Here is an 18,375-nt window from a genome sequence, read left to right as displayed (position 1 = left end):
GCTGCAGCCCATTTTCGAGGACGTCTGCCTGGGATGTGTGAAAGTCTGTCACGTGTCCCCAGAAGTCAAGAAAACCGGCGTGTGTGTGTGTGGTCTTGTTTTTTCCAACAGTGTGGGGCAACACAGCTGGGAGCCCCATGTCATTTTCCAAGTATTTTGTGTGTGTGTGTGTGTGTGTGTGTGTGCGTGTGTGTGTGTGTGTGTGTGTGTGTGTGTGTGTGTGTGTGTGTGTGTGTGTGTGTGTGTGTGTGTGTGTGTGTGTTTGATTCTCCCGTCATTACCGGCTGATAAAGTTAGAAAATAACAGTCTTGGCCGCCTGTTAATGACGAGCTCCATTCTTCAGTGTGTCGCTGGCCTGAGGGCCTCAAAACAACACTGACCAACACAAGACACACACACGCAAAGAGTGTGTGTGTGTGTGTGTGTGTGTGTGTGTGTGTGTGTGTTCCTACTTTCCCATTACCAGGTAATTGGCAATGCCCAGAGGCTAAAGGTCTCGTAATCGCGAGGAAAAATCGGTTCTTTAACGAGTCGTGCTCACACGTAAACATACAAATCGAAGTAATCTTTCTAAACAAATGCATGTCGGTGACATTTTTCCTATATTCCTCTCCCTGCGTACGGATTTGTGATCGTCTGGCGTGACGAAGCAGAGCGACAGCCTTGTGAGGAACTGCAGCTTAAAAATCACTTCCTTCTCTCACAAGCCGAGAAGTTAATAACGCCTACAGTTTTTTTTCCTGGATCAATCATTTGCAAAAAAACCCCCCCCAAAAAACACAGACTTAAAAAAATAAAATAAAAGACACGAAAACGAACACACAGCATTGTGGAAACGCTGGAAACAGCTTCTCCGAAACATTTAAATTTAAGGTTGAAGCTGCACAGATTTAACAGTCTTAAAGTCTTCAAGGTAATTTTCTTCCACCTAACAGTGAACGACCAAACGGGCGTGACCAATTCTGCTGTCGCTTCACTCCGGCAAAAACCCCCGCACTTCCTCCAGGCTTCCACCAGGGGGGGGGGAGTGTTCCGCCGCCGCCTCCAAAGTGGCACAATAGTCTCGAAAGCAGGACGACCGAGGCGACTCGGGATGTGAACGGATGAATCACAGAGAAAGATCACAAAACAAAAGAATTAGTCCGGACAGCAGAAGTCCGTGTCGTCGCCCGGCGTCAGATCTCCGATGGATCATTAAATACTAAACTCCCCCGATTGGAGTCGCTGGAATCACAAGATGAACACATCGGGGGGGGGGGGGGTTGTTTTTTTTGTTGTTGTTGTTTTTATTTTACCAGACGCGACACTTCTGCTCGGGGTTCATCCGGCTGCCCGTCGGGCAGCGAAACGCCTCTGAGAACGCCTCGAAGTTCTGCAGCGACCCCAGAACCCTGCGGACGAGAGGCAGACGGCGAAACGGCGGTTTATGGAAACGAACCGGCGGGTTTTATAAAATATTTTCTCAGTGGGCGCCGCCGGGCTCGTTTTTGTTAAAGTGGAATGACGGAGAGCGCCATGAAGGTCCAGATGACGAGCGCTTTGAGGATCGTCCATCACTTTAATGGCTTTTTTATTAGCAATAGTAATGTGAGTAACTGCTGAGAATATCTTTTTTTACTGGATGAAAATGGATTCAAAATTTTTCCAGAAGATTTTCATCGTAAATTAATTTTTTTTACACCACAACGTTAAAAAACGTCATTATTTTTGCAGCATTATTTCAGAAAGGTTGCGCGTTCACACGGCAACGTCTTGAAAACGATGTCCGTTTACATGGAAATCGCAGAAGTGCCGAAAACAATGAAGTTAGCAGTTGGGCCACTAGTGGGTGCTGTTGTTTGTTTTCGTAATGAAACCACAAAAGGAGAAAAAAAAACAACGCTATAAGCACTAACAATGGGAGAACGTGGACGTTCTACGTTAGCTTATTATCACGGTGGCTGTCAAAATAAAACTACCTCCTGTCATGACACGCTGACTGTCCATCTACTGAGCATGTGCAAAATAAAACATCGACTTTGAGTGCAGACGTTTGCAGCGAAGGTGGAAATGCTCAGTTCAGAGAACGACGGGGGATTTCTGGTGGGGCAAGTTATGAAAACCACGGCTCGTTTCTTCATAATTTCCCGCCGTAGAGCCGCCGATATTACCGAAGGAAAGTGTTTACCTGTACTCCAGAGGACTGTGGGAGTCCGTCTTGATGGACTGGCTGGCAAATTCAGGCCGATAGGCGCCGCACCACACCTGGACACAGCAGGCGAGAACGCAAGACTCAACGGTGGCATAGATAGACGATTCCCAGTTAGACTATAGTGTTTTTTTCCCAGATAGACGATTCCCAGTTAGACTATAGCATTTTTTTTCCCAGATAGACGATTCCCAGTTAGACTATAGCATTTTTTTTCCCAGATAGACGATTCCCAGCTAGACTATAGCATTTTTTTTCCCAGATAGACGATTCCCAGTTAGACTATAGTGTTTTTTTCCCCAGACAGACGATTCCCAGTTGGACTATAGCGTTTTTTTTCCCAGATAGACTATTCCCAGTTAGACTATAGCGTTTCTTTCCCCAGATAGACGATTCCCAGTTAGACTATAGCGGTTTTTTTTCCCAGATAGACGATTCCCAGTTAGACTATAGCGTTTTTTTCCCCAGATAGACTATTCCCAGTTAGGCTATAGTGTTTTTTTCCCCAGATAGACTATTCCCAGTTAGACTATAGCGTTTTTTTTCCCAGATAGACGATTCCCAGTTAGACTATAGTGTTTTTTTCCCCAGATAGACGATTCCCAGTTGGACTATAGCGTTTTTTTTCCCAGATAGACCATTCCCAGTTAGGCTATAGTGTTTTTTTTCCCAGATAGATGATTCCCAGTTAGACTATAATGTTTTTTTTCCCAGATAGACGATTCCCAGTTAGACTATAATGTTTTTTTTCCCAGATAGACGATTCCCAGTTAGACTATAATGTTTTTTTCCCAGATAGACGATTCCCAGTTAGACTATAATGTTTTTTTCCCAGATAGACGATTCCCAGTTGGACTATAGCGTTTTTTTTCCTGGATAGACGATTCCCAGTTAGACTATAGTGTTTTTTCCCCTCCGAAATGAGTTCACAGGACACACACTCCAATTTTACAATGTGTGTGTTACATTAGAAAATATCCTACCCCTTTACACCTTTATCTTTAGAATCGCAGAAAAATAATTATTCAATCAGATCTTTTATTTATCAGAATCACTTCTTTATATCTACATTTTTAAACTGTATTACCTTTGAGAATTGTTTTTTCACCCTGATGTGTGGAGTCACTGTGTCTCTCAGACACATTTTCATTATTTTTGCCTCCAACCCCTAGAATCCCCTCCCCCTCCCCCAACTCCCCCCTCCCCCAACCCCCCGCGGCTCCAGATGGTGAAAACATGACTGTGTGTGTTTCTTCATCACTTACTTGGGCAAAGTTTAGAAAGAAAAGCTGCTTGTGATCCATGTCTAGACCAGGCAGACGAGCCTCCTCGCCCTCCAGCTCCACCCACTTTAGATAGGCCTGTAAACACGCACACACACACACACACACACACACACACACACACACACACACCGATGTGTCGACGGTTTCAGTCGTGTTTGTCATCGCCGCTGCACTCGTAACTGACCGACCTTATATGCTTGGCGAACGCCCCCGTTGTCGGCGATGTTCTCCCCCAACGTGCTGATTCCACTGACCTGCAATCAGCCGGTGGGGGGAAAAACCCCCAAAAAACACGCGTCAGCAGGAAAACACGTCGTCGTCATCCCGGTGAGTTTTGCGCGGGATGCTTACGTTCTGTCCGCCCGCCAGCTCCCAGTTGAAGTTGCCGTACTGCTGCACCATGCACTGCGACTGCTCTTTAAAGTGCTCCGCCGAGTAATTACTCCACCAGTTCAGCATGTTGCCGTCCTTGTCGAAATTACGCCCTGCGAAGCAAACACAATGGAATTAAAGCTGTTTTTGTCACCGTCTGTCAACAGCGACAAAGGAATTCAGACAAACTGTGATTATAAAGTGGCATGCGCATTAAAAAACAACTACATTCATCGGTTCGGGCTTTTAAAAATAGTAACTACGTCTCACCGTTGTCGTCGAAGCCATGCGTCACCTCGTGACCGATAACCATTCCTATTCCCCCGAAGTTCAGGGCCTGGTGCTGGTGTTTGCTGAAGAAGGGCGGCTGCAGGATTCCTGCAGGAAACACTGGGTGGAAAATTTAATTTAATTTAATTTAATTTAAAAGATTATATTTTTAAAAATTACATTTAAAAAAATCTAATTAAACAATGTAATAAAAATTTGATTAAAAAAATGATGTCCAAAAATTACATTTAAAAATGTTATTTAAAAAATTACATTTAAAAATGTTATTAAAAAAATTACATTTAAAAATGTTATTAAAAAAATTAAATTTAAAAAGTTTAATAAAAAAATACATTTAAAAGAATCTAATTAAAAATGTTATTAAAAAAATGATGTCCAAAAATTACATTTAAAAATGTTATTTAAAAAGTTACATTAAAACAATTACATTTAAAAAGTTTATTAAAAAAATTTATTTAAAAGATTATATTTAAAAAAATTACATTTAAAAAAAATGTAAATAAAATAAAATGTGAATGCAATGAGAATAGAGGCGAAGACACGCTGTAATGCTGCGACCGTTTGCCTTAATCAGCTAATGACTGATTACTATTATAAAATCAATAATTCACAAACACTGACGCTTCCATTCGTTCTTCGTTACTTTTGTCGTGTAGCGCAACGGCCATTTTAGAGCTTTTAAAATAGAACCGTTCCCAAACTGATCAGTAAACACTGGGCCTCTTTACAACTTCCATGATTCCTTGTTAAAAAACAACAACATAAAACCCAATTGGGACTTTAGTTTTCATAATCAGACGTGAATTCCTCACCTATCTGGTTCCTGTTGTGCGAGTAGAAAGCGTTCACCACGGCGGCGCCGATGATCCACCTGAAGACGGACGGAGCAAATTTGAGCTTTTAAGTGTCGTTTAATGAAAATGAATGAATGAATGAATGGTTTATTTCGGTTACAGTTTCAGTAGAAGTGCAGTTGATGAATTTTGGTGCAGTTCATGGTACAAGTTCACACACCTGGGATTTTTCACTGTTTCCACAATAGACTTGTAACCGAAATGTGTATTAGCCTGAAGCAAAAGGCTTATTTTAGCCTCTCCCTTAAAAACCCGTGCGGTTACCCCAGACACCAGTGATGCAAAAAATCTTATCAAATTAAAAAAAAACAACTGGACAAAGAAAAAAAAAAAAATCATAATAATAAACATAGCAGTCGTAATACGGGAGAAAAAATTAATATGGAACATAACAGAAGTAACACATGAGGAAAACCCAACCAAACAAAAAGAAGTAACGGAAATTATTGTTCATTGTAAACATTAATTATTTTTCTTTAACCTCCCAGAATAGAAACATCTGTATTTAATGTTGGTTCTCGCACAACCTTTTTCAAATATACAGTCCTCTTAAGTTGTAGTTGTTTTCTCTTAATTTAAAACATTTTTTGAATAGCTGTGGGAAGACTTTTATTCTTTATTCGAAATAGTATTTCTGATGTTTTTAAATATACTATATCTTTAAATTTGAATGTGCAAGAGGCTATAAATAATGTATTAGTATTTTCTCTATAGGAACCTTTATTTTTTATTCTAATAATTCTTTTCTGGAGTTTAATGATAGGGTCTATGTGGAAAAATGGAACATCTTTGTAGTGGCTAATGCGGCGCGTTCGTTTCTCTGCTCACTGCTTTTAAAACGGAGGGAAGAAATAAACCTGTAAAGGTCATTTCCGCGCAATGAGCTCAATGTAAAGGAGCGTTGGTTTGAAAGCGTCGGACGTTCCCGCCACTTACAAGTCGGGGTCGACCGGCTCTCTCAGCTTCTTCAGACTCTTGTGGGCTTCAGACCGGAGGTTCTCCAGGATGTTCTCGAAGTAGTGTTCTTCACTGAAGTTTAACTGAAGGAAAGGAACCAGGGGGATTAAAAAAAAACAATTTTTTAAAAGCAAGACGTCCAGTTATTCGCCTCGCGGCCCCGAGGTTCTGGGTTCAGTTTAGTTTTGCCCTCACATGAGCGTACTCCTGGTCCAGCTTCTGGTTGCTTTCTTGTAAGATGTGATCTGGATAACCGATGTGCTCCTTGATCGCCATCGCCTGCCGGGGCAGAGCAACCAGCATGAAAATACCAAAACCATTGTTGACATTTTATGAAGTAAAGAAGTCAGGATGTGAGTGTTAGTGGATGAAATCCAGCCTCACGTCTGACTGTCATGTGATCAACACCACCTGGGTCACATGACCTTTCTGCTCCTCAGCATATCAACAACATGAACTTTATACTGATATTAGTTCTACAGCGGGAATCTACAGCCTGGGTCACGTCTTTAATGTGTGTGTGAGAGGATCCTTCCTGCTGATCGCCACAATAAAGCACCGAGAAAAGTCAAGCCAGTGAGGCAGGCAGTACCCTGCCTCACCTCAAGGGGGCGCACCTGAACTGAACTTTGCTCATAATCATAATCTCCATTGCTAAGGAGTTTTTTTTTTTTTTTAATAATATAGGAGTAAGTAGAACAAGATTCTAGTATGTGAAAACTCAACTTTTGGCCTAAAACAATCATTTTGATAGACGACCTTTATTAAAATTAATTAAAGCTCCAGAATTTAAAGTTTGAAAAAAAACAGAATTTTTTTTTTACTGAAGGTCAAAATTAAATCTCTATAGTTTAATGAGTTTACAGTAAAAATGAACATGTTGGACACAAGAGGGCGCTGTATCATCTCTATAAAGGAAACTGTTTGTAGGACCAACATGTTCCAGTGTTTATGTTGTTGTTTGTGTGACTGGAAGAGGAATGTTGATGATATGAAGTTTCACCAGTTAACCAGTTAAGTTTTATCAATAACAAGCTCTTTTCACTTCTTACAGTGGAAACCTGAGTCCAGAGGAGGCGGAGCCTCACCTCACCTCACTGACATGAAGTTTTAATTCCCCGACTGCACAGTATCTAAAACAGTTTGGTAGCGTGGAATTTAACACTTAATTTATAAAGATCATTTAATATTTTTTTTTTTAAAAAGAAGCAGGGAGTCTCGTCAATCAGTGGATAAAAAGTTGCTGCAATGGAAGAAAGTACAGACATTCACCTGGAAAAAAAACCCCCAATCAACTTTATGCAGTAATAGATTACTTTTCCTTCCGTTACCTTTTGCCTTGCTTTCTCCTTGGAGGGCGCGTCCATCCAGCTCAGCTCCTCCAGCGTTTCCACAAACGCCGTCTGGATCTTCCTGATGAGGTCGCTGACCTGCGAGCGACGACACAAAGACTTCAATCAGCGTCTCACACACATTTCATACCTTCCTGTTCGGCATTCACATAAAGAAAAGCGTTTCCCATTGCAGGCGAACCAGAAAATACATCTTGTGGCTCAAAGGAGGCAAAAAGACAAAAAGTTTGACAGAAAAAAAAAAACCCAAAAACCTCACCATTCGTTTGCTTTCTCCTGCGAATGTCTCGCGCACATACAAAGCTCCGACAGCGTTCTCCATGCTGCTCTGCACGTAACGGACGCAGTCCCGCCACCAGGCGTCCTCCACTGTCGTCCCATAGAGCGTCTGAACAGAAACGCATAGAAACACACAGAAATCAGGGCTTTTGGATTCTGTTTTTAATGGGCATGAAGCCTTTATGCAGCTTCGCTTGAATTCCTGGGATCTTAATGTGATTTAAAGCTTCAAATCAGTCTGAAATACCATCGTGTTCGATGTCGCCGACATAAAATGTGTTGAAAATGTGTCATTTCCGCCATAAACACATGCATTTCTTATTAAAATAGAAGCATTTCAAACCTGAGATTCTCTGAACGTTTCGCACGCTGGAAATTAGCTGCGGCTAAAATCTGCTACGAAGCATCTTTTCTTTAAGATTAATGTTTTTGTACACGGTCTCTTAAAAATAAACTAATTCAATAAATAAATAATTATATTGTCCTACAATAATCTGCATTATTTGGAAAAAAAATTAACAAAACTTACCAAACTTTGACTTATGGAAAAGATTTCGCATGATAGAAGTTTTAATGTACACACTGCTTCAGTCAAACATAATTTTTCATTGTTTATTTGGTATTTTAAGTGAAATAAGGAGTTTTAGAGGCAAAACATTTAATATATTTTTTAATTATTAATGTGGAATCACAAATCTGAAAGAAATCGAAAAAAAGTTTGACAAATATGATCATAAAGTGTTTAAAAGCTCCTCCATGTTCCTGCCTCACCTTGAATTGCAGCACATCCGAATGTGACTTCCACAATAAACCTGCTTTACTTTCCTTAAAATGATCTGACTTCAAGACCTTGTTCACATGACAACAATCGACTGCATCATTTTACAATTTCTATTTCCCAGGAAAACGATCACGTTCACATCATAAACGCTGTAATAGCCATGCCAAGCCACTAGTGGGTGCTGTGTTTTTTTGGTGATATAACCGCCCATGCCTGAGTGATGAAGTAGAGTACACTGTAAACATCCAAGCTACTTTAAATGGTCTCTCTTGGTCATACAGGCCGGCTCAGTATGTGCAGATATCCCTATATGCAGATGATATTGTGGTAAATGTTGGTGTTTGTTGGAGAAGCTTTGTTCAATTCAATTCGTTTTTTATTCTCCATTTACTTGCACATGTGTATAAAAACTATTGACCATGGCCTTGTGCAGTATGACCCACGTTTTATAGGAAAAAAACAGCCAAAAAACACAATAAAGTTTGTGCTTTACTCTGATGAACCTTAAATCCGTCGCACCTTTCTGTAGCGAGCTCGGGCGTCCTTGAAGCGCCGGCTGAGGTTGTTCACCCTGTCGAAGACGATCTGCCAGGTGAGGTAATTCTGCATCGTCCTGCAGGCCGAGAAACGAGACCCTCGCTGAGCGACACCTTTTCAAGTTTTCATTCCGTCTGGACGGATTTGCTCCGCGAGGCCCGACTGACCTGACGCTGTGTCTGGACAGAACCTCGTCCATCTTCTCCAGGTACGGCGAGCTGTACACCACCACCTCCTCCTCCAGCCGGGCCTCCACAGACACGCTGGACAGCACCCCCTGGATGTACCGCGTCCAGTTGAAACCCTGGAAAATTAACATGCAAGGCATCAATAAGCGAATGAATGAATGAATGAATAAATAAACCCATAAAAATATGAAATAGTGACATTATAGTGAACAATAGAAACACAAAATTGTTCAAAAGTACCGTATAAATTTAGAATGAAGAGATAAATACAAGTTCTACTAATAAAAATCTATCGCACAAAAATTATTTATTACATATATATATATATAAATATAAGTTATCACAGACAGATTAACCATAAAAAAGAATACAATAAAATGAAATGAGAAATATATAGTACAAAATATATTGTTAAAAAGTACATGGGATTAATTCGGTAGTTTATATAGATTCCAATGCGTGTTGATTTTTCTTTTTAAATTGGTTTCAGAAAGTTTGTTTAATGTCAGATTATTCTCATTCGTTGAGTCACCTGTCAGCCTCACCAGCAGTTTGACTTGTAGGAAACATTTTCGAGATATTTTCTTTTAGTTTTCATGTCCGTCCGGCCGACTAATAAATAATATGCAAAGGAAAAAGTCATTTAATTTTGAGCTTTTAATCAAATGTGGAAATTATCACCACCACTCTTGTGTGCACACTTTTATACACTTTTATAAGCTTTTCTATACACGGCGATGAAGAGTCATGCTCACGTTGAAGCTGAAGGCGCCGTGCAGCTCGCCGAGCGTCATCTTGTTGTACAGGACGGTCACGTCCTGGCGCTCCTCCGCCGGCGACGTGGCCTGTGTGCGGGAATCCGGTCACAACCCGCCGTACTTGCAAGTGCGTGCAAAAAAACACGGGCAAAATGTGGGGCTCCGCAGGTGGCGAGCACCGCCTCCGTACGGATCTGTCGCCACGAATTCCACTCACGTTGGCGATGTCGGTCTCCAGCTCCAGCACTTGCATCATCTCCTCCCACACCCGCTCGTCATCCTGAGTCAGGTTCCGGTCCTCCCGAGTCGTCTTCGCCATGGAGACCATGAAATGCAGGTAGGCCTCTCGGACCTGAGGCGCAATCACAGATATGCTACGGCGGATATGGACTTTTAAAGGGGATTATGATTTGAAAAAAAAAAAAAAAACGGAAGAGGGGGAAGGGATGTTTCAATGTCTCTCCGCGGCACAAAGTCAAATTTATCATTTAAAGCCAAACTCTGAAATGTGGGTGTCGATTTATTCTGCTGGTTCTTTAATGTCTCAACGTGATGAACGGACGGGAAACACCCAGAGCTTCACTTCAAAAACCCAAACGACTTTGTGCAGCAGAGGTCAGAGACCAGCGGGACGTCAGAGACCAGCGGGACGTCACTGCCCTCATCCTCTTGTGGACCAATCACCTTTTTGTAGTTTCCATCGTTGAAGTAATAATCTCTGGACGGCATGCCGAGTCCCGGCTGGTCAATCTGATTCAAACACAAAGTCAGGAAGGAAAATAAAGTGAGTGGCTTTACAATCGTACAAGCTTTATCATCTGGAACATCAGCGTCCATAGGAGGAGTTCAAAGCCACTAAAGGACTTTAAATGTCGTGAAAACTCAGCAAACAGTCATTTGAAATGGCCTCAACGAGAATTAATTTTAGTACAGCTTTAGGTAGTTTTCTGTACATTTACAGGCAGATTCTGACTATCCTACTATCGATCGCTCTACGATACCTCCTGAGTCAGTATTGATTAGTTTCTCTTGATTTGCCGCTACATTCAGTGGCTTTGTTTGGAAAGTAAAGCTTCAAATCAGAACCAATATCAGCTGAAATGTGAAACAATTGGGGTGTCAGGGTGAAGTAATTATGACAAATATACGACAAAATGCACTATGTACTCCTAAAAATAAAAGTTTCTGTTATTTTTAACAAGTTAGTAAAATGCGAAACTTTTATGGCCTGTTGTTACAAACTTCATTATAAATCATAAAGACGATACTTTATTTTCAGTGGTTTTGGGAAACACTCAGTAAAATACTTCAGATTAAGATCCTTTATTACTTGCTTTGCTGTATTTCTTCAATTTCTTTGTAAAGCGCTGCGACTTGCTCTTCCTCACTGCAACATCTCTAATTCTGTATTTTTACATGTATGCAATGTTAATTATTAAGGTTGCGGTAAATGAACAAGCACAACCCCTTTGCAATAGTTCAAGTAAAAAAAAGAGGTAAAAACTCCCAGAACCTCTTAGTGTCAAGGTACAGGATTTGTTTCCACAGTTTTTCAACCAAGGAGTTCTCTAATTTAATTTGTCAACATCCTTCATGTGAAGCCCTGGTCTGAGGACAAACGGTGGTCTCACGTAGATGATGTGGCGCTGGGAGTCCCGGTCGTCCGTCCACACGTAGGTGTCCAGCACCACCTTCTTGTGGAAGCGAGCGGTGAGCGTGGCCAGCGCGTCCTCCAGGCTCCAGCCCTCCTCTGCAACCAGGACACAAGTCAGCCCCACACTTCCCGCCAGACTCCCTGATTTCAATCCCAGCGTGCAGATGCGGCGATGCGCGGTTAATTCTGTTTGAGCCACCGTCCGCGATCACACTCGATGAAAGTGGCCACCGCCGCCGCCGAGGACTATTTAAAGTCCCAGTGAAATGAAAATTCCACCTCCAAAACACTCTGGTGTCACTTCTAGGGACATTTTTTATGCTAACTGGCTGAAGGGTAAAATGTTAAAACACGGCAATCTGCGAGAAAATAGCAGATAAACGGCGCTATTTCCTCTGCTGGGCGGAGCTTCTGACAATAACAGAGTGACATCACGAGTTGTGCACACGCCCAAGTTGTGTTTACATTATGGAGGATCAGAGTTTTGACCACGAAGAGGCTGAATTGAACCAGATTTCATCATCATGGTCATTTCAAACCCAGTGATTGATGAAGACACAGAAGGTGGTTCTGCCATCGGTGACCCCGTCTGGAACATGTTTGAGGAAGCAGAAGACGCTTCGTCCTCCATTCGTCCTCGTCTCCTCGCCTCAGCAGTTTTCACCTTTGAGGCTTTGAGGCTCCTGACTTTTGGCAGAACGACCGGCTTCCTGGATCCAACACGTCCAAGAGCTTTTCTGACTGTGGAATCACCGGAGATGAGTCCAGGTATCACTTGATCGTCTACTAGCCGCCCGAGCTAGCGGCTACCGGTAGCTGCTAGCCACCCGAGCTAGCGGTTCCCGCCTCCCGTGCTCCTTTTCTCCTCTCGGGTCTCTTCCAGGCTCAATCTTTCATCAAGGCTCATAAAACGCCGACTAGAACTTCAAAACACTGTAAAAACTTAGGGAAACAAGCCGATATAAACACAACAGATGGAGATCTGCACAACTCGTGATGTCACGCCCACGAAGAAGGATTCCCCCGACTTCCTCGGCTGGAGATTCAAGATTCAAATAACTTTGTTATGCGACAACAGTGGTGGGGCAGAGTCGGAGGAACCTTACAAGTAGAACCCCAACTATCGTTTTTTGCAAAGTAGTGTGTTACATTTCACTGGGAGTTTAAATCTTCCTTCACAGCTCTGATCGACGTGCTCCTCCGCCCACAACTGACCACCGGAGGGTCTTTTCTTTCCCCTACCTGTCGTGGCGTTCCAGTCGTCGGACGCCACGGGCCAGTCTCCGATGCTGCCGATGAGCTTCAGGAGCGGCTGCGAGTCTCGCCGCTCGATCAGGCCTGCGGGTTCCACACGATCCCGACGTTCAAAGAGATATGAGTCAGAGAGCACGTCATTTCAAGGATTAAAGTTAATCCTTCGGCTTTGAAAAAAACAAAAATGCTGAAAAAGCACAAAAGTTTAATTACAAACTCCACTTCAGGTAGTTTGACCTTTTGTTGTGCAGCTTGTGAGAACGCCATCGAACTCCATGACTTCAGTCGTTCACGTAGAGGCTTTTTCTGATGTAAAATAGTTAGAACCTTTCTTTGACGTGCCATCAGCTCTCATGCTTTAATATTAGCTTTTGTAATTCGCCAGTTTAAATAGTTTGGGGTTTTTTTGGTTAAAAAGCAACATATTCTTCTTCTTCTACTATTAAAAACAACCTTTTTTCTGCTACATTAACATCTGATTGCACAAGAAATGGTTATTCAAGGTGGAGTAAATCCACACAAACCTATTTCCATCATATTTGTTTAATAAATCCATTATTTTCATTCAACCGTGAGCCGTGGAGTTCAGTCTTACTTTCGTTCATGCAGGAGCTGTAAAGGACTTTGGCCTTCCTGATGGCGTCCCTGTCCCGCTCGCTCGGCGTCTCCAGGACACCTGCAACAGCAGAACACACGTCCCCCTTTAGTGAGTGGACGACCTGGACGGAGCGCTGCTCCGCCCGACGGTCGGGCCCCGCCCACCTTTCAGGACGATCTCCAGCTTGTCTCTCAGGATGTCGAAGACGCTGTGACGGGAGCTGGTCTCCGGGATGACGTGGCGCTCCAGCCAGCCGCCGCAGGCGTACTGGTAGAAGTTCTCGCAGGGCTCCACGGAGTCGTCCATGTTCTGCAGGAGGCGAGCGGCTTCAGGACGGACAGACGGAGACAGACGGAGACAGACGGAGACAGCAGCGCAGAGGGACAACGGGTGAAAATCCACGTGCCTTTTGTAAAATGACGGGAGCGAACCAGCAGCAGCTGCTCTCACCTGCAGTGACGCAGTCTGCGGTGGTGCAGAAGCTGCTGGCGCTGGAGCGGAACAGCTGGCCTGCAAAACACCAGAGCACATCTGTCAACGTCTGGAATTCGTAATCTGCCGGTTCTTGCTAATCGGGCAGTAAAGGCGCGTTACGGCGGTGCTGGATCAGGCTCACCTTCACCCGTCGAGCTCCTGGAGACACTCGGCCTGCTGGATTGGTCTGGATTGAAGGAAAGAAACACGTGTTTATAAGACCAGAAATTTTACTTTCCCCCTAAAAACTCATTGCTGTCCACGCTGATACGGTTAAATTTGATATCGTTTGATTTATAAAATGATAGGGTGCAAAATGTCTGCAACGTTAAAGGCTCATATTCTGCAAAATGGACTTCCTGAAGGTGCAGAACTAATCGTCTCCATCCCCGGAACGATAAAGAAAGTGTGTCCTCTCTCTCCAAGGCTTGTTCCAGGTTTTAAAAAGTGTGTTGCTCCAACCAGCCAATCAGAAATCAAACCCTATATAGTGTCATCGGGGGTTCAGCCAATCACAATCAAGGAAGGCTCCTCCCCCTTTGACTCTTCCCACAATCAGGCAGCTCTGCTCTGGCACACGAGTGGAAGTACTTTCTCCTCTACCCATATATGGGTTCTCAGAGCGTAGAAGCTTGTGATGGCGTTGAGAGTCTCCTGACCCCCGGCTGCTCCCCGAGTTCGCCCCCCCCCCCCCCCCCCCCCCCCCACCGGAGGGCCGGCACTGTGTCCCAAAGCCTGGATGAATGGCCGGGGGGGGGGGATTATTTTGTCAGTGAGGTTATCCGGCGGGGAACCAGTGCCAGACCAAACACGAGGATCAAAGGATCGGCCGTGGCCACTCCGGACGGAAGCAGCAAACAAAAACAAAAACAAAGTTGATGTTGAGTTGAAAAAAAATCCCCAAAGTGTCCAAGAAGAGAAAAATCACATTTCAATTAACGCCAAAATCCTCATATTGTGAAAATACTATATGTGGTCTCATAAACTGAAATAGTTTCCAAAATAAAAAGTAGACTGACATTTTTTTTTCTTATTTTTGAACCGAAACTAAAAGATTTAGTTTATTACAAAAGAGAGGGAGAAGCGTGAAAACAGGTTTTTTTGAACACGGGTCCCAGAGTGGGGAAATTGGCTCGTGCCAACCAACGCCCCGGGGTGTGGACGGCAAAGACGATCGTCTGTGGAAAAAAGATGAGGTAATCCCCCCCCACCCCCACCGCGGTCCGTGATGTCCGCAGGAAACAAGCTTTTCTTGATTAGTGTCTGGTTTGTCCTGCGCTGGAAGAGCCGGCTGGAGGCGGCGGCCTGGTGCAAAGTGGTTAAACGACTCACTACGACTGACAGGCGTCCTCTCGCACCTGTGTTTGCTTCAGGACAACCTAGTTTGACCGTTTCACCAGCGACAGGGTCCAAACATGAACAATAGATCATGTCTATGAGGGTTTGCTTGTTCAGTGGAGAATATCGAACCAAAATGTACCGTAGCTTGATTTAAAGGACCTTTATGGTCATTGAGTGGTTGACGGGGATGTGATCAAATAACTACAACAATCAGGGACGGCAAGCTCTGGTGGAGCTAAAGAAGCTACTGACGCTAGCAGCAGGAGGAGCAGGGCCATAGACCTATAGAACTAGAAGCTACTGATGCTAGCAGCAGGAGGAGCGGGGCCATAGACCTATAGAACTAGAATCTCCTGACGCTAGCAGCAGGAGGAGCAGAGCCATAGACCTATAGAACTAGAAGCTACTGACGCTAGCAGCAGGAGCAGCAGGGCCATAGACCTATAGACCTAGAAGCTACTGTCGCCAGCAGCAGGAGGAGCAGGGCCATAGATCTATAGAACTAGAAGCTACTGACGCTAGCAGCAGGAGGAGCAGGGCCATAGACCTATAGAAATAGAAGCTACTGATGCTAGCAGCAGGAGGAGCAGGGCCATAGACCTATAGAACTAGAAGCTATATGCGCCAGCAGCAGGAGGAGTGGGGCCATAGACCTATAGAACTAGAATTCAGTCCTCACCGTCCGACGACACCACTGTAGACATTTGAGATCACTTCCTGTTCTACCGCTGAGCTCACTTCCTGTTCGGTTACCTTTCACCGCCGAGGTGTAGAGGACCACCAGGCCGGCCAGGGCGCAGCTGACCAGCAGCAGCAGCACGGACAGGCCGACCTCTGCAGCCGTCCAGCGACGCTTCCCGGGTTTACTCGATTTCTCCATGATGTCCATTTGGCTTTCCGATTTGCCCATATTCCTCCACGCTGCCTACTCTGTGGGAGGGAAACATCAGAACTCCAGCGTCAGTCGCAGAATAATCTTAATGTAACGTGAACTCGACGTCGGAATGAACTTCTATACGAACGCGCAATCTTCTGGAGTGGGCCGGAAAAGTAAAATACATCAGAAATCCACAGGGTTTAGGGTGAACGCTGCTCATTAAAACCCCTTAAAAAGAAAATGTGTCGTTTGTTGAGCAGCAAAACGATGTTAATCACATCGAAATATAGTGAAATTAGACACAGGAAATCTAACTTTACTATTCATGTGTTTGAATCAGATACACTTCTGAAAATCCCCCGATGTTTTGTTTGTTTGTCTTTTTTAGTTCGATTGCCATAATGTTGTTTTTTGCCAGAAGATCTGTGTTGTATGTACTTGTTTCTATTGTACGTGTGTTTATATGTATGTAGATTCAAAACAAAATGTAAAAAAAAATAAGAAAGGAAAAATCAGAGCAAAGTCAGAATTGGAGAACGAGCCAATCAGAGGCTCCACACAGAAAACCAACAGTTTATAAGTTTCGAAATCTAAAAAGTCCATTCAAAGCTTAAAAATGTATTTCAATTCTATAAAGAGTACAACAGAATCTATTCTTGCGACACTTCGGAAGAATAAATCAGTGACTAATTGACCATAAGAACACGAAGCCTCCTGCATTCTGGCACTTTTATTTTGGAAGGGGAAGTGGAAGTGACCAAGAACGTTGAGCAAACGACCTGTTCTGTCACTTTCCGACGCCACAAACCAAAGAAGAGCGAAGTGCAGCCCATCCTGAAGACAAACGTATAATTTATCCCTCCTTCCTCATCATCTGTGGCTCGGTTTGGGTCACAGCGGGGGGGGCGGCGACGTCACAGTGGGGGGGGGGGGCGGCGACGTCACGTGGCTTAGAACAGCAGCCATACTTTGTATTGTACTTGCTGAGCGTGAGTCACTCTAATGATGAAGCTCATCAAGGAGTCGTCTATTCTTCAGCTTCACTCCTCGTTGCGTTGAGACGAGCTTTAATTCTTGTGTCACGTGTTCGCGATAAGGACATTTTGTGTGACGACGACCTTTACTGTATGTAGGACAGGAGTACTACAGAAAACTGGCAATTATTGTGTATACACCACCCCCACACACCCCCACACTAAGAGAACTCATTTCTATGTGCGATGGTGATGATGATGATGAGGCAGCATAATATCGTAAATGAACGTTTGTTCCGAAGGACAAAAACCACAATCAGTCGTCGCTCCACATCCGTTTGCTCTGCAGCACCTGTTTCTCCCATAAGCATCCTCATGGCGCCGTCATTAGGCCTGCCGGGGGGGGGGGGGGGGGGGGGGGGGGGGCGCTCTGCCCCATTAGCCACGTCCTGATGAATACTCCTCTGGCAGCAGGGTGACGAAGAGCAGACGTTGGCTTGCTGGAGCTCCGCCGCCGGCCAGAGAGACTCTGGAAGCTCAACATGGTGGTTCGGGATTCAGGAACCGTCGCGGCGCTTCGCTCCGGGACGCAGACGCAAGTTAGCTTTAATTGTCGGCCGTAACGCGGATTTAATTAATTGTGTTCATGCTTTCCTCCGACTCGACACAGCGGAACTGAGTCAAAGCCGCAGAGTTGGACAATGAGAATAAAACCCCTTTAATCCTTAATGAAAGGCTTTTACGCAAGGATTTCTCTAATTCCTCCGCCGAACGCCGTCACGTCGGATCCGCTAAGAAAAGCTTTACTGCCACAGAGCAGCTCGTCAACAACCGGAGTGGGAACGTACGGCGGTTAACTATCCGGGAATCGTCTATCTGGGAATCGTCTAACCGGGAATCGTTTAACTGGGAATCGTCAAACTGCGAATCGTCTATCTGGGAATCGTCTAACCGGAATCGTCTAACCGGAATCGTCTAACCGGAATCGTCTAACCGGGAATCGTCTATCCAGGAATCGTCTATCTGGGAATCATCTATCTGGGAATCGTCTATCCGGGAATCGTCTATCTGGGAATCATCTATCTGCGAATCGTCTAACCGGGAATCGTCTATCTGGGAATCGTCTAACTGAGAATCGTCTATCCGGGAATCGTCTAACTGGGAATCGTCTATCCGGGAATCGTCTATCTGAGAATCGTCTATCCGGGAATCGTCTAACTGAGAATCGTCTATCCGGGAATCGTCTAACTGGGAATCGTCTATCTGAGAATCGTCTATCCGGGAATCGTCTAACCGGGAATCGTCTATCTGGGAATCGTCTAACTGGGAATCGTCTATCTGGGAATTGTCTAACAGGGA

At 44.2% G+C, this 18,375-nt stretch overlaps 1 protein-coding gene across 1 annotated transcript; it reads right to left on the bottom strand.

Moving 5' to 3' along the window:
• Window positions 1-1,292: 1,292 nt before the first annotated feature.
• On the bottom strand, window positions 1,293-16,075 carry mmel1 (membrane metallo-endopeptidase-like 1; the record flags this gene model as incomplete). The annotated part of the gene is made up of 23 exons (XM_080495630.1): window positions 1,293-1,392; window positions 2,169-2,245; window positions 3,455-3,550; window positions 3,664-3,729; window positions 3,827-3,960; window positions 4,118-4,237; window positions 4,951-5,009; window positions 5,929-6,032; window positions 6,145-6,228; window positions 7,281-7,379; window positions 7,561-7,689; window positions 8,881-8,974; window positions 9,066-9,202; window positions 9,842-9,931; window positions 10,062-10,196; window positions 10,529-10,594; window positions 11,476-11,594; window positions 12,741-12,836; window positions 13,348-13,428; window positions 13,515-13,676; window positions 13,801-13,860; window positions 13,967-14,011; window positions 15,919-16,075. The coding sequence occupies 23 exons, from the start codon at window positions 16,073-16,075 to the stop codon at window positions 1,293-1,295; spliced, it is 2,310 nt and encodes a 769-aa protein (XP_080351756.1).
• Window positions 16,076-18,375: the final 2,300 nt, after the last annotated feature.

Source organism: Blennius ocellaris (genome assembly GCF_963422515.1).
Source record: "Blennius ocellaris genome assembly, chromosome: 4".
Lineage (NCBI taxonomy): Eukaryota > Metazoa > Chordata > Actinopteri > Blenniiformes > Blenniidae > Blennius > Blennius ocellaris.
Note: the sequence above shows the minus strand (reverse complement) of the source record. Positions and strands in the feature narration are given on the sequence as shown.